Source organism: Lepisma saccharinum, chromosome 29 (assembly GCF_977018435.1).
Source record: "Lepisma saccharinum chromosome 29, izLepSacc3.1, whole genome shotgun sequence".
Lineage (NCBI taxonomy): Eukaryota > Metazoa > Arthropoda > Insecta > Zygentoma > Lepismatidae > Lepisma > Lepisma saccharinum.
Window position 1 is genome coordinate 9563966 of NC_139257.1, and position 17544 is coordinate 9581509.

The window sequence follows — 17544 nt, forward strand, 5'->3', positions numbered from 1 at the left end:
TACTATGACAATTTTCTAGGGGTGTGCAGGACAGAATTTTTTGGGTCGGCGTGGGAAATTTTTTAAATTCCGACATTCGGGACGGGAAAAATTCGCAATTTCCCGACAAAGTAGGGAACTTTCCGGGATGGGAAATGTTCAAAATTTCCCGAAGCTCTGGAAATCTCGAATTCTACATGTCATTTTCACTATAAGTGATTGTTTTTGCATTTCTGGTACAAAAACGAACAATTTTCGAAAAGTTCCAGACATTTACAATGCAGAAAACGTCGAGAATTAACGACTGTTAAAAATTACCATTCGGTATTTCCCGACTGCTTGGGGTCCCGAAAAGTCGGGAATTCATTTCCCGAAGTAGGGATTGGGATGGGAAATTTTTTTCCCGATCCCGGTCCCGACTTTTCGGGATCCCGCACACACCTACCATGTGTAGCCTGATGAGCGATCGGTTAGTTCATATGAACTTTCCAGCCTGCTCATTACCAGTGCGTAGTTACAGATCGGTTAGTTCACTGAACTATCCAACTTGACTAGTGACTATTTTAAGGGGGAGCAAGAAAATTAACAACAAAAATTGGTGGTTGACTGTTGCATGCATCCTTTCATATCGAAATAATATCCAGATGAGATCAAAAATTGTACTTTTCGTGTTCATACAATATCCAAAGTAGGTACAAAAAAGTCTAAATCAAAGAATAATGTCCAGATTACGTCCCACTTGATGTCCAAAACATGTCCAAAAGTGATCCGAAAATGTCCAAAACATATCCATTTCTGGATATCTTTTGGATATCACGTATGCGGACAAATGGATATACAGCAGATATCCAGTGGATGTCAATTGGACATTCCTGGATATCTATTGGATATCCAGAACTTCCGACACAAATATCCAGTGGATATATTTTGGATATTTGTGTGCTGTGTGGGATAGAACTAAATCGTAAAATTAATCTGTTGTATATTCGATAATTTTTAATGTATTACCATAGATGTTACATTACAATATTTTGTCATAGCGTTAAAATCATTGGTATATGGGATTCAAACCGCAAGTGTGAAATGAGAGAAATTTCAGTATGGTCATTATAATGTATTTTATTTCATACTTCTTAGATACCTCTTTCTTTTTACGGGGAACCCCATTTACTATGGGGAGTCCTTTCCGCATTAGGTCGCACAGATCTCCCATGGTGCGTTTCTGGTAGAGCGCATAAGATTTCTTTAAGATTTCTTTGGAACCGCCTTTCTAACTGCCATAGTACTCGTCCTACAGAGGTGTGAACTGTACTTTCCCACACTTCTAGTGGTGTCTAGCTCCGAAAATGAGCATCTCTCGTAAAAATGGAAGAGAAACTTTCGTTTGGGTTTGACGCGATGTATCTCTAGTTTCAGTTATATCCATCACTTATGATACACCCTGTATATATATATATATATATATATATATATATATATATATTTGTGTGTGTGTGTGTGTGTGCGTGCGTGTGTGTGTGTATGAATCTACTACAAATATCACTGTCACACTACTTACTACGATTCCAAACTGCACTAATATATCAAAATTTATTTATGTGAATATGTTTTTCCCCATCTTTATTCCGTACTTGAAATTTTCTAGTGCCCGTTGCTTATCACTGTTTAAGATACCAACGTCCAGGTCCCGTTGCTTCCATCGTTTTCTTGTTTCCTACCACACGACGTGCAGAACCACGCCTTCTCGAACGAAGTGACAAATCACGAACTTCCATTTGTATGAGTTTAGGCACATGGTTTGAGGCTAGTTACCCTCGTAGGGATAATCCAGAGTTGCGCGACTCGCTGTGTTCATCGCACCTTTCGTGTTGGTGCAACAGAAGATGATCGTTACTCGAGGATTACCCTGACCCACGGATCATTTTACTCCCGAGTTAGTGCAATGTTGGCGCAAACGGGCGTAGGTGTCACACCCGACAAATATTTTGGTTTCTGCATATCTTGTACAGTCAACGGCAAAGATAATGGTAGGCAAATTGTCCACAGCTTTTTTCATTACTTCTTTATTCTACATCCTGTATTGTTTTAAGGAATGAAACTATGTTTGTTCGAAGTAGGCGTTGTTATCTGCTTATTGAAGTCACTATTTCAATTCATTGTCATCACATTGTGTAATACAGATCGAATGAAAATGGTGGTGGACACCTTGCCTTTGGGGTGGAGTTACAACCAAATAGAATCAAGATAAATTAACCAAACGTGCAGACAAAACTCAGCTGCGCGTTGAATGACTGACCTCATACCACCAGTCAAGTAAAAAATAAACCTGGACCCCAGGTAACTAGACTAAATGTAATTCTGGCTGCCAGAATCATCAATACAGACTTTTTCTATTTATATTATTATCTGTATTTTAAATTTACCAATAAAGATGTAGAGCAACGATTAACGGGGGAACCGTAATTCGAGAAATTGACGTCCCAGTTTATTTACAAAGGCACTGGGACACAGCGTATACCCTCGAATGTATACGGGTGGAGGTTTGGTTATATTCGGGGGTTCCCCCATTAATTATAAAATTCGCCTACTGTTACTCCAGTTAGGCCATTGTAACTTTCTGACGAAAACAAAATTTTCGGAACAGACTTATGTGTTCAAGTTTTTCCCAACCCTACCCTTGGAAAAATTCCTCACAGGTCATGTGCAATCATCGTTCTCCGACCTCAGGGACAGCACGGCCATGAAATTAGGGGTGAAGCAGAACTTCGCACTGTTGCCACGTCGGAACACAACCCTGTGTGTTCGGAGGTTTAAGAGAATGAGCGATATCGTTGTAGAGTCGGTCTCTGTAATCCATGTGATACAAACTGACAGTATTTGCTCGAAAGATCAGGGATGACACAAAAGTGCTCCGGAGGGAGGTCGGTCTGACGCTCGAACTAGGTTGACGTTGCCACACAGAGCGCAGGAACCAGCGACTTTTGTCACGCTCTCGTTTTGCTTTCCCATATGTGGCACCAGCGCAATTCCGCCCTGCCGCCTACCTTCATGACCATGCTTTTAGTTACACAGAAAGAAAACGTAACAGAATAATATTGCAAATATGATATATTATTCTTTTCAGAGCGGTGATGTATTTTGGGATTCTGAAGTTTCTTCTCTATATCCCCACGATTTTAATTGGACTGCTCATATACGCCAAGTACTACAACTGCGATCCATTGCTATCCCAGGTATGCATTTATTTTCTATTTTTCTCTTACATTTCGTGTGCACAATGATACGCATAATTATGTTTTCAAAATATACTGTACTAAATACTTTGTATTTGGAGAACCAAAAACCCTTTAGTTCATTTTTTTATTTTAGAAATTCGTAATAAATCTATAAGGGAACTGGAATACACTCACCTACAGTGGAAAAATTATATTTACATTATTCTACTCTGCAGTAATAAAGTGATATACATAATAAGGTGTACAACAATTCAAATGTAGTCCCACACTTTTGGTCAGTTTTAGTCCTTTCACCATCTCTGTGAATTGTTAAAAATAGATGATGCTAGCCTTATACCAGCAAAATTTTGCTCCTTTCATAAAACAGATACTTTGTATATAGCCTACTAAGCCTATTGTATGTTCCTAATCACAAAATTGTTAATTTGATCACATTTAACTCCAGTCATTCCTATTCGCTTTCGAATAACAGAGTTAAGAATGTTGAAAGAAAAGTTTGAATTCATTTGTTCAGCCAATTCACAGAAACGCTTCTGTTGTATTACCAACCACGGTAATATGATATAATAAATCATGTGGGTTCGATTTTATACAAAATAATCATTTACTCCATAACTAAGAATATACAACATGGCTAACTCCATGCTTGACACTCCAAATCAACAAAACAATTGAACATCTATATTCAAAGATATAAAAACATCATAGATGTTTCACAATCTAGCTACTACAGCTTCTTATGGAATGATAATATTAGAAAGTGAAAATATACATGAAATATTCACATTTTTCCCAGAGCGTAAATATTTAAATTTGTTCTGGGGGGACAGGCATTTTTGGAAGCGGCTGCACTCCCCTCGCCCACCCTTGTCGCCGTCCCTATGGCTGTATATTGAAAGTTTTTACCATAAAATGAATAGTGGGCCAACTAAATTAATAACTGAGATGGAAATATATTTATTAAGTTCGATCGTGAGTAATTATTTTATGATACTGAATTCTTATATGCACGTAACAAAACCGTTGCATGAATTCTTCATTGCAGAAAATAGCAAAATCAGACCAGATTGTTCCTTTTTTCATGATGGATGTGATGGGGCATTATCCAGGCTTCCCTGGTCTATTTATTGGAGGAATCCTTTGTGCAACATTAAGGTATGATTATGTGATAATGTATAACTGTTCATGAACTTGATAAAAATAATGAGTGGTGATGTTTCATTTGGATAACCTAGTTATATATTACTCAAAATGCATGTTACCACTTGAGAAAATTAATTATTTAAGATAAACATATTGTTTTACAGTGTTGATGCAATGCGAATAAGTTTAAATAAATGTGTGTTTTTCAACTGAAGATATTAAAGCTCTGTAATCGCAAAGCTATGCTCTTTCAAGTACATATTAATGAAATGTGAATTAAATTAACAGCACGTTGTCGACTATTTTCAATTCGCTGGCCACCATCACCATGGAGGACTTCGTTGCATCCAAATGGAGAATGCCAGAAGAGAAAGTTCTCAGAATTGCCAAATGGGTTTCTGCTTTATACGGATTGATTGTGTTTGGTGTAGTCTTCGTTATTCCGTATCTTGGAACAATAAACCAGGTATGCTAAAACTAAATCTTGAAAAAAGTCATCCCAAAATTGACTACTGTTACTAAACCTTCCATGTTTTAAGAATATATTGTCATACATGAAAGCTTGTCTGAAAATTACGTGCATAGTAATGCAAAGGTATGATTGGATTTTCTGTAATAACAAGAAACATTTCACTTTAAGTAGTTATTCTATTCTTGAAAAATGTTTACGAAGTAGAGTAAATTTTAGTATCCATGTAGGTTTATTGTTAATTATGAGAATCCATTCTTAATAATGATGATCTAATTTTTAACTCTGAATTGGTATCTTGTTTTTCGATATTCGATACATTTTCACGTGATATTAAATTAATTTCTAGACTGATTGAATATTCTCTTGTTAAGGTCATCAGGAATATTTTGTTTTGGGGGTTTTATAAAGAGAAGGTTTAAGAAATATGAGTCCGCTATCTTAATCAGCTTACCTATCTTCACTGTGTTTTGGTGCATCCTCAATATAATTTTCTGTATCATATGAGAGAGTTCAAATCTTTAAAACCCAAAGACATATTACGAAATGTAATTAACAATTACGTTTTATCTATCATCCGGGGATCATCACCCTATAATCTTTTTCAAAACATCTTATTTATACATGAGAAAAACTGAGGTTTATGCATCGTGTTATTATGGTGTTTTGTTTTACTGATTTCAAATTAGGACAATATTGAGAAATCTTTAAATTTAATTAATATTGCAAGTACTTGCCTTCAATTTAAAGTAAATACTCATTGAGGGCAGAGAATAGACAAGTTAATATATTTAAGTATAACACGATCTGGAGGGGAAATATTGTGTTGTAAACAAATGAAAATTAATGAGAATTATTATTCGTGAGATAGTTTCTAAGTATAATGTAGGATAATAAATATAAAGTAGTTAAGTTGAAAAGTTGCACCTTTCTTTATAAATGGAATTAAAACTCTACTTTTTGTTGCAACTTCTGTAAGTATACTTTACCAGACCCTGTGGCTGAGTGGTTAGCACATCGCGATGCGACGCTAAGGGTCCCGGGTTCGAATCCCGCTCGGGCATGGTTGTTTGTGAATGTCCATTCATCAATTTCATCATTTCATCACTCATCTCCATCTTCGCAAATTAGCCAAGAGGCACAAAACGCGAAGTAAAATATAAGAAATCAAAATAAATAAAATAAAATATAAGTATACTTCATATAGCCTGTGTGTTTAATAGTCAGATAACATTTCATTCTACAAATGTTTCAAATGAGATTCGCAATGAATAAATTTATGTATTTTTTAATGTGAGTGATAAGACATATTTAAATACCTATAATAAATTACTCCTTTATATTGATATTCTCATTGATCATTATGCTACATTTGATACATGATTTATGATTGGAAGACTAAGTTATTTTAGGAATAACCGTGTAACATTGTTCATTTTAGAATTCATATCTACGAGAGAGATTATTTGAGCTTGAGTTTTGTTTTAGGTCCGTTTTTGTGCACACGTGAACTAATTGGGACTAGGTCTACAGTCGAACGTGGGATTCGAGTTACAATGTGGCTCCACGGGTATCGAACCCGAGACCCCTTGGTCATAAAGCGACGTAGATACCACTAAGCCATGTGGCGGACCTAAGAGGGGTTACGACCTCCATATTGTGTTAACATATTTTAGGTGTAGAATTTCAAATGTGAGGCCGTTCAGTCATAAATTCTGGCATTATACGAGTTCAAACTGGTGCGTTAGTCAGTTGGTTTACATCTTCTAATATTGAGGATATTTTAGTACGAATGGACCAAGTATATTTATTATATTATGAATAATGGTAACTATTCTTCTTGAATGTAGCCCAAATATTAGCATTGCTCATGTGTCTCATTCAAAGGATCTTTCACTGCATTCGTCGTATTGCTCTAGTCGAAGGATTAGTAGGAAGAAAATTCGTACGTAATATGAATATGTGTTTTTTACTCTCAAATATAGTTTAGAACCGTATTGTGAATGGGACTCGTTCAGACGATTTGAGTGTAAATTCACATTTGAAGAGGGATATTTTAGGAGCCTAAAGCTATTGTGATTAGGCAAGTAAATATAGAAATTTTTGGTGTATTAGGTACTGCAATAAATATTAATATGCGAGCATAATCCTTTTGCTTGAAGCCAAAAGTATTAACTACATACTAATTATATATATATATATATATATATATATATATATATATATATATATATATACATACATATATATATCATTACTAAATTGAAACATGCAGGAATAATCAAACTACGTCTACAAAAGGTCAATGTTAAATGTTACTCCACTGCCTCAAATTCAACTTGATGTGCCTGAGATATGACATCATATATGCCAAATTAGACAAACTCCAATAACATGAAAGCAGTGAAGCTCTCTTGATATACAACACCTAGTATAGTGATTAAAACTTCACATTATCCATAGACGTGTAGGACTTTAATATATATTGCTAGAAGTTAGGCTACAATTACTGCTTGCTTAGGAGGGTTTTGGTAGAGCCCAACATTTTTCTCTAATAAAATGGGATTGACTAAAATTACAGTAATACCTAATCCTGATACAATTTCTGTATGGGAGAGCCAAGGGGAAAGAAACGAAGGAAAACATTACAGAGATATTAAATATAATAAAATGAATGATCATTATGTAATCCTTCATAGGTTCCTCTCATTATTTGGTCACTGTTGATCCTCGTACGAGAACAAGAGGCATCTAAGTCCAGAAATGCGATTTTCAGTTTTGTTTAAATAAACTCTTCTCAATATCTTTATTTGGAGTCAAATCGACATATTTCCTCTTTTAGTCTTTAGCAGCAAGGTGGAGTCAGTTATCTTCAATATACTGACTCGTATCAAGATTCAGTCATATTCCTAAGAATACATAATTTCCTCTCCACTGCAAATCTGGATTTCGCACGACGTTATGTGTTTTGTATTTTTCATTCATCCAAATAATATACATCATATTCATATTGGTAGTGCTTAGGTTAGTACTAAGTGAATAGGTTTTGTAAATACGTATGTAAATAATCCTATGGTATTACAAAATGTATTACGATTCTTGATATAATATCACATAATACCAATATTCACTCCGCCGGAAGTACACTCCGCGGCAAAAAAGAATCGCCCCCTCTAGTAATAAAGTGTAAAAATTTTCTTTGATGCAGTATTTCTTCATTTGTGGATTTATTTCAACAATGTAATATTTACAACAGTTAGTGTGTGATATTTTAAAGTATATACTACGTATGTACATGAAGGAGGGAATTCTTACATTTTCCTACATTTTTGCACATTATTGCTATTATTGTGACACAAATTACGTTAATTCTTTGTTATTATATTTTTTATTGTAAATGTAGAGTATATTACGTTTTTCAAGAAATAACTATACAATAACGTAAGGCAAAAGGCTTAACAATTTAATCAACTAACCGCTTTTTTTGTTGATTTCTTCATTATTGCCTTCATTGTTAGAGTAAGTAAAATATCAGAAAATGTTAAAATGACGTACAGTATGTACAATTGTCAAAATAATTACAAAAAAAACATACTGCTTGAAAAAAAATATTACTCCCTCTGTCCCATAATTATAGTCCGGTCTGCCAAAATGGTGGTACAGAAATGACAAACAAAGAGGCCGATGGAAAGCACAATTAGTACTGATCCTTGAGTAGTAAAGTTGTATGACTCATTCCCTTGTTTCAAGTTCTTCTTCTGTATGTCTTCAATGTCACAGTTTGAATACTGGGCAATTATTATGAGACAACAAACAAAGGACAATAATTATGGGACAGAGGGAGTAGATTTTATCACAAGGGGCGATTATTTTTGCCTCGGAGTGTAGTTACAAAGCAATTGAATTAAAATCAATACAAAATTGTTAATATTTGCTTCCCTCTTTTCCGTTTGATTGTAATTATATACGTATTTTACAGTTGATGATTACAGTAAGCAGTATGGTTTGCGGCACCACAGGAGGATTGTTCACTTTGGGAATGTTTTATCCCTGGTGTAACTCGAAAGTAAGTATAATAACATAGTTCTAAATTTCATTTTAGGGACATTTAAGGGTTACGTGTGTAACATTTTTCACATAAAATGTAAGGTTCTAGACATGAGATTGGATTAAAGTATAATGAACTGATTTCACATAATTATGAAGTACTTTGTGGGGCGCGCAAACAAACAAACAAACAAACAAAAAATTACCACCATCGAGTGCATGAGAGTAACAATAGAAGTTTACAAACCTGAATAGTGCCAGATATTGTCATGTTTGCAGGAAAAAAAGAAAAGCGTTGTTCTGGCTGTGGATCGGAAGACGTACTGCTTCAGACACTTGGTTGCCTAGGTGGCAGCACCTTACACAACATCCCCCTTCTTTATTGAAGCTAAGTGTTTTGTTTCCATATGCTACATAAATCTAACATCTCACTAAAAAATATTTTAAACAAAGTTTCTGAATCTTAATTGCAATTTAAGAACCTCAATCTTTTAACCAAAATTTGAAAATTGTACACTTAACTTTTTGAACCATAACCATACCCATTACAATAACAAACTATATTTTAAACATAATCTTTCAACCGCTCTGGAGCGTGTCTTTCCATTCGGGGATGCAACTTCACCAACCTCTCAATTTTCTGTAATTATTAACTATTAGCATTTCTAAAGCTGTCCCTGCATTTCGACCAAGCAATGCTTTTTGCAACCCTTCTATAACATACACTCTTGAACAAACAAACCTAACACCTTTAATTGTGTACCCTAGGGGTCTTCTAAGGCCCGATTGCTTTGTACTTAAATTACAAAACATATTTGGAAGTAAAACCCTATGGTACACATACACAATCAGCACCTGGATCTATCAAAAAAGTAATACTAGTGGCAAGTTCCTTAATGAAAATTGAACGATACCAACTGAATTCTGAATTGGAACTAGATCCTCGAATATTTCCTACAAAATATCCTCCGCATTTGCTCTTTCGTTAGTGTTTGGTTCATTAACATTAGCAAATTCAAAATGATTCACAGCTTTATTGATTTTCTTCCTACAAACTTGAAAAAAATGTCCTACTTTTTTGAAGAACCGGCACGTTACTGTTCTAGTGGGGCAATCTTTCAATTTTGTGTGAAATGGTCCTCCACGGAAGGGACTCAATAGATTTATTAGACTTGCTTTTCCTTATGTGAGAAACGAACAATAAAATATACTTATTTGTTTCGTGGGGTGCCACACTGTGATATATTCAGGTGATTCATAGGTACAATTATATATATATAATTTCATCTGACTTTACCACTGACTTCCTGGTGAAATTCTAGCCCAAAACTTCCACATGTCCCCCTTACCATTTAAAGAAATGAAGTTAAATCCAAGGTGGCGGTCCCCAAGATTGCAGACGTTGTCATGACAAGCACCAAGAAAGTTTCCCCCTAGGCCTAACATATTATAAGGGAGAGTCCGAAAATAAGTTCCCCCTGGCGACTGTGGACAGAGATGGGAAGGAAAAGCAAAAAACGTAAATGAGAAAAGGAATAGCATACTTACTTTATTTTACCACATAGGAACCCCGGACATACAGACATTTGCCATACCACTTGATAAACTTAAAAAAAAAACCTCTTGGAAAAAATGAGTGTCCTGTATACGGAAGAAGTGTTGCACGAAATGTGTCACCTCAGCATTGCTTCCAATGCGCCTTCCTCTGAGAGCCTTCTTCAAAACCGGAAAAAGATGGAAGTCACTCGGAGCGATATTGGGACTGTACGGCGGATGGGTAAGGCGCTCCCAACCAAGGGTTGCAAGATGGTGTTGCGTAGCCCTCGCCGAGTGTGGTTTCGCATTGTCATCCAACAACAGCACGCCAGATGTGAGAAGGCCAGGCCGCCTACGCCGTATAGCCTGCTTCAATTTGGACAGGGTGTGACAGTAACGTGCCGAGGGAGTTGTCTTGAACTTCTTCCGGACAGGAGATGACGGATGTTTCCACTCCATTCGGGTGTGCTATGGTGGACCCACGTTTCATGCCCCATCACAATCCGAAAGATAACGCATGAGATGCTCCATATCTGCCGGGCCACAACTGAGAGCCACCTCCTCTCATTTGCACCCACTACGATCACGCCATCTGTTGGATCGTGGTCTTACTTCACCCACTGGTGAATGGGTGTCTTTTGTGTTCCAACACGGCCTGGTTAACCCCATTTCTGTACAATTTCCCTTGCAAAACTAGGGGGGGGTCTTATTTTCGGACTTTCCTTCGTACTAGCATAACCAGTTGCTGCAATCTACACTCCCTTTCATATTATAAGGGGTTGTCAGGGACTTTTGACTCACCCTATATATATGAAGACCATTTTCTTTATATATTTAACTTTTGTAAAATATGTTACGTCAATTCCTACAAGCACGAGTGTTATGGATGTGGCTAGGTTTAGGCTCAATCTCGATTGAAGTGAACGAATTAGAGGCCATGGATATGACCAATCTTAACACTGGCCTGATGATTCCATTAACTTCATTTTTTCACTGCCTTTTTTTTAAAAAAAATAGTTACAGGTGATTAGGGAGAGAGTTTCCTGATTTTGTAAATCAACTCATGCTGTGTGAGGAAGTGTGTAGTAAATTGTGAAGTTTTATACAGTGTGAAAGCATACTGGAGACGTACAGCAATTTTGGCTTAGTTGTGGTCACTGGACGATACGTCCGTGGGGAAAGCGTAATAACTTTTCTCTTGAGATTTCGGCCTGTGTATGGGACCGGTGGCCACCCACCATAGTGAGGAAATTAGGCAGCTACGAGTGAGTAGGGTAACCTGGTCATGGAAATATACAGCAACGACTAAAGGTCCGTCGTGCTGATCACATGTCGCCTCGTAACTCCTTGGATGATCACCCACCTCTGCTAAGGGGCGTAGTTGTAACGTTGTCGCCAGGCAATGAAGGGGTCCCGGGAACGATACAGGGTTAAAGCACATTGCACAGTGGATCGTTTTGGTTTCACTGTAGGTCGATTCCCGACCAGCCTGTCATTGAATAAATTGGACTTAAAACAACTCAAAGAAACAAGCGAACATCTGCTGATGCTTGCGGGAGTGAGGTTGGCAATCCAATCAGTAGATAGACGCTGATTCTCAAGAGTCATGGGTTATTGTTATTATGGGCAACGATTACAATTTTTCCAAAGTATGCGAAATGGTGGTAAACGTGGAACACAAAATGTTGGTAATATCACTGTTTGTATTTTGATTTACACGTTTCTGATTATATCTATGTTTACATAAGGTAGGACCCAGGGGCGCCGACTTGTCAAAATTATTGGGGGGGGGGGGGCTCTGATCACTGAAATAAATTAATGAATGACTCACTCTCTCCCTTTTATAAGTTTTGGCCTCAGTGTTCGGAATCTCATAAAAGCTCATGAATTCCTCAAAAATATCAAAATTTTTATTCACAGTTCGAATGCAGAATAGTAATTGTCGACGGATGGATATGTCTCAAGTTTCGTCAACCATAATAGCAAAATATTCCCGACTTTTAATATCTGCTACCACGGAGCGCAAAACAGATCTCCCTAATATATCAATGATCTCATTCTGAATGTCATGTGAGAGCCATTTGTAGCAACAACGTCCCATCCACTACCCTAGTTCATCCACATCGTCTTTTGAAACTCCTTTTAGTAAAAATGTTAACAATACTCATAATTACATACTTAGTATATAGGAATAAGTCATGTGTTTTGCTGTCTCTGGTCATAGCCCGCCCCCAAAGTTGATGGTCTAGAACATTTCAAATGTGTATTTAAAGTTAAGTTCATGTGGCACAATTCAGAGTAAACTATACAAGAGAAGCAAAATAATACATTAGATCCTCTTAAGCAAAATTATTTGGGAGCTCTGGACCAACATCGTTAAAATTGGGGGTGGGGGGGCTCGAGCCCCTAAAAGACCCATGGAGTCGGCGCATATGGTAGGACCATAGATATGTAAACTTCACTATTAATTCTAAAAGTACACATTTGATTTACAAGATGTAAGGGCTCGTTTCTTTTCTTACTCACAAATTTCAACACTTTTCTCTCGTTCATTACAGAAAACCTCCAACGTCGTCTGAAAGCCTGTGGCACTAGGGCGTGTCATTTAAGGACGGAAAATTTTCTTTTGCGAATTTGCTCAATGAGGGGTTCTGAAAATATGTTATTGGACATGAGGAATCCAAATCTGCAATTATTTTTATGATTAGTTGATGATTAGCTTGGTAAATTGAGGTTCTTTTGAAATGCACTAAAAAGAAGCCATAAACTCGCATTTTGAAGCGAAGTTGAAGTTTTTAATCATTTTATACAAGCGAAAATATAAAGAAATTTTGTTTCCAGCTGTAACAACATATCATTACTTTATCTTATAACGTCCTATTATAGTAAAAAAATAATAACATTAATTAGAATTAATATCAAGTTTCAGTCCTGTTTTGATTCATTCCTTGACAAAAGCCGACGACCTGCTTCTCGGCCTCTGATGTAGCCCTCCCTTTTTCCTGTGTATACACTTTTCCTGCAGCCTCCGTGACTTGTTTCACACATCTTTCAATCCCTTGACCATGGCAAGGCCACTGAGAAACTTGCATAGGCTTGTCAATAAATTCCTTTATTTCTGTCAACGTCATTTTGCATGTTAATGGAGGTTCATAAACTCCATCAAACCAGTCTATCAACTCCAATAAGTTTGAAGCAGAGGTGTTTATAGAAGGTGTCTACCTTGGACGTACTGAAAGGTCTCCAAATGTATCATCATTGCCACCTCTCAAATCGATGATCTTTTGAATTCCAGCTCTCCTTTCTTCCTTATTATTTGAGCACAGCAGTGTCTGAATTAACATTTCACTAAATGCAAACCACGCTGAACGGTTAACAGTCGACAAAACAGCATTTACTACAGCCTTGTTTTGCAGTCTAAGCTGTTGCAATTGAAACAACAAATGACGTGGGCTTTCTATCCACAAATGTTTTACTTTGATACTGAACCAACACGGATAGTACACACCAATGATGTATTCCACAATCAGCATTAAATTCTCGAGGCTTTTGCCTTTTAGGCCATGTTTGGAAACCCACAAGCGACAAGGTCAGTTTGCTGTTGTAAGCCACCTTGAATGGCTCACTGGTCCAATTTCAAGAAGTGCCAGATTATTGGGAAGTTTACTTGCTGTTATGGCCTGTGTAATTCTATATCCATACGCTTGATTGTCCTGTGTAATTCTATATCCATACGCTTCTTTATAGTCATAGTGAAGCAGTTATCACTGGTTGTAGAAAGCAAAAAAGATATCTGCCACGCCACAGCCACACTGTCATTGACACAGTTGACACCGATTTCAACTCTCATAATGGAAATTCTTCAGTCTCAGTTGGAAAAAATAAAGGAGTATAATATTAATATTAATAGTACAAAATATAACATAATAATAGTAAAATATTAATAGTGCAGATAACTACAGTACATATATAAGAGAACTACAATTACTTGTAATCAATTTTAGGCACTTATCAACATCTGTTTTCATGAAAATTTGGGAAAAACCCATACGTTTAAATGACAGAAGAATTCAAAAATGTTAAAAACGTAGGAACTTTTCACATAGATATTTACCAAGCAAGACCTAAATATTTACAAGTAACCAAAATATATTTCAAATTATCTAATCATACCACAACTTTTTAACACCCCTCAAATCAGGATTTTTAATGATGAAAAATTCAACACGCCCTAATATCACAATCTTATTTTATTCATTTTATGGTTTATTTTGATATATTCAGTTTATAGTTGCTGTATGATGGATATGCTTTATTTCCTAGGGGGCTTCGTCTGGAGTGGTTGTGAGCATGATTTTTGTTTGTTGGATCGCAATCAAGGCTCAACTCGCAAGAGAAGAAGGGTTAATAGTTTATCCGAAGAAGCCCGTCTCTGTTGATGGCTGCATGTGCAACGAGACTCTAACGTCTACACCAACCACTTCTTCCGAAGGGTAAGTGTCTGGAGTGATATGTGAGCATGATTTTCCTTTTCTGGATCGCAATGAAGCCTCAACTCGCAAGTGGATAAACGGTTAGTTTATCCGAAGAAGCCCCGCGCTGTTGATGGCTGCATGTGCTATAAGGTACTAATGCCTACACCAACAACTTATTCTGAAGGGTAGGTTTTCGTGAACAATAAAGCCGGAGCATCAAATGTACCACCTGCAATGAGGAAGTGGATTTTGTTGCTATTCGTACATTTAACGTTCACTCCCAAATTCAGGTAATTAATTTTGACGCATGATAATGGTCGCATTTGCGAGTATAGATTAACCATTCCAGCACCGAATACACAGTATAATGACCACTCATGTAGCTAAGGCAGGATTGTAAAATGTGGCAGCTGACCGGTTTAACTTACTCACTTCGAGGAAAGTATTTTAATTGTATTCCGCACACGTAACTTTAAAAAGAAAATATACATCAAAATTATTAATTTCTTTATTTGCATTCAAACAAAATAGAAACAAATCACATATACGTACCACCATTTTAAAATCCACATTGCCTTCGTTCATTCTGGATGTTGAAAGTAACAGAGAATGACATGTCACATTCCATTGTCACTGCTGGGACACGCGTACTACATTTTTTATATTAAAGTAACTATTATACTGATAGCTAAACAACATTTTTATTACAGTTTCTGTGCAATGTAATATGAAACATAACTACCCTTAAAATATTTTCTCAGATTTGTAGCTACAAGTGAACACTTTTGTGTCGTGGGTGGGACAGACGAAACACTGCCTCTTCAGTTAATAAGTATAGGCTGGGCCATCGGCTGGTTTCTTTTTATAAAAGTGCGATAAAATAAACACCGTGCAATATTTTTTTTGTTTGTTGCTTTATTGACAAGAGTACACCTTCCGATTAGTTATGGAATGTAACTTAATTCAAATGGCTGCCGCGACTCGCTTGGCAGTAGCCCATCCTGGCAACCCAATTTTGCAGGACATTATCGATGGTTTCTGGCTCTATTGCACGCATAGCACGATGAATATTGTGCTTAAGTGCCTGAATCGTTTCTGGATTGTCAGCATAACATCGATATTTAACGGTACTCCACAAAAAAAGTCCAACGGAGTAAATCGCAGCTTTTCGAAGGCCAGGCAACATCACCAAAACGGCTGATTACAAGCTCATTGAACTGAGTCCGCAAGAGAGCGATTGTTGGACGGCTTGTGTGGCACGTAGCGCCATCCTGCTGGAACCAAAGCTCGCCCAAGTCAAAGTCAGCAATTGCTGGACAAAAGAAATCGGTTATCATGCTTCTGTAGGGCTCTCCGTTGACCGCAACGTTATTGCCATCGTCATCCTCGGAGCAAAATGGGCCAATAATACCGCCACTCCATTCACCACACTAAACAGTCACACGCGAAGGATGCAGTGGGCTCCCTAAGACGACGTGTGGGATTTCCGAGCCCCAAATACGGCAGTTTTGCTTGCTGACATAACCGCCCAGATGGAAATCCGCCTCATCCGAATAGATGAGGTTTTTTTTTTTTTTTTTTTTTTTTTTTAGCAAAATTGACGTCACGTTCGAGCTGCTCTAAAGCCCGCACAGACAAGCGATAACGAAGCGGGTGGTCATTTTGCTTCAATTCCTGAGTACGTTGCACCTTGTAAGCGAATAATCCAGGGTCTTTATGCAGAATTCTCCACAGGCTAGTGCGGCTAATGTTCAGTTGCTGCGATCTGTGGCGAGTTGACGTTCTCGGTTTTCGGTGGACACTTTCGGCAACAGCAGCAATATTCTTGACGGAGCGCACTGGACGAACACGAGGATAACTTGTGCTATCACTTAGTAGTGTTGCCCACGAGACGAGACGGGACGAGACCTTGGTCTGTCTCGTCCCGTCTCGTGAAAGTGCCGTCTCGTCTCGAAAATATACGTTTGTCTCGTCCCGTCCCGTCTCGTTTTGTGTCGTCTCGTCTCGTAAAAGTAAAGCAGGATATAATGCCATTAAAAGTTAAAGGTGGGAGACATCACAAAATATTATTCCCGAAAGTGGGTAAGACCTTAGAATATTCTGTTCACTGTATAGTGAGAAGAATAAGGTTCGTTAACCATAAGGACATTAATATTTAATATAATGTTTGTTGATTACCAATAGCTAGATAGATGATTTGCTGTTTTACGTACAGTACAGAAGTAGGATCTACTACTCGTAGTTGGTTGGTTGATTTGGTGTTTTCAGTCCACTTCATGCACAATAAGGCTAATCGGAACCGGACCTACAGTTTAAAGTGGGATCCGAACTTCTATGTACCTTCTCCAGCTATCGAACCCGTGACGCCTTGATTACAAGGCGACGGCGCTACCACTGCGCCATCGGGGAGGCCCAATAGCTAGATAGATTAATTGATTTGTTGTTTTAAGTCCACTTTATGCACAGTAAGGCTAATCTAGAGTGGACCTACAGTTTAAAGTGGGATCCGAACCACTATGTGTATGAGCCTCCACCGGGTCTCGAACCCGGGACCCCTCGATTACAAGGCGACGAACCTACCACTGTGCCATCGGGGAGGCAATAGCTAGATAGAGAATGAAATGAGGACTAAAAGTGGTAAACGTTGTAAGTGCCAAAA

At 37.5% G+C, this 17544-nt stretch overlaps 1 protein-coding gene across 1 annotated transcript in view; it reads left to right on the plus strand.

The window, feature by feature from the left end:
• Positions 1-17544, plus strand: part of LOC145981195 (sodium-coupled monocarboxylate transporter 2-like) — a 71166-nt gene that overhangs the window by 42705 nt on the left and 10917 nt on the right. Inside the window, exons 8-12 of the mRNA XM_083114317.1 lie at positions 3104-3212; positions 4261-4370; positions 4647-4824; positions 8807-8893; positions 14734-14903. Coding sequence (XP_082970443.1) covers positions 3104-3212; positions 4261-4370; positions 4647-4824; positions 8807-8893; positions 14734-14903 — 654 coding nt within the window. The remainder of the gene's footprint in view (positions 1-3103; positions 3213-4260; positions 4371-4646; positions 4825-8806; positions 8894-14733; positions 14904-17544) is intronic.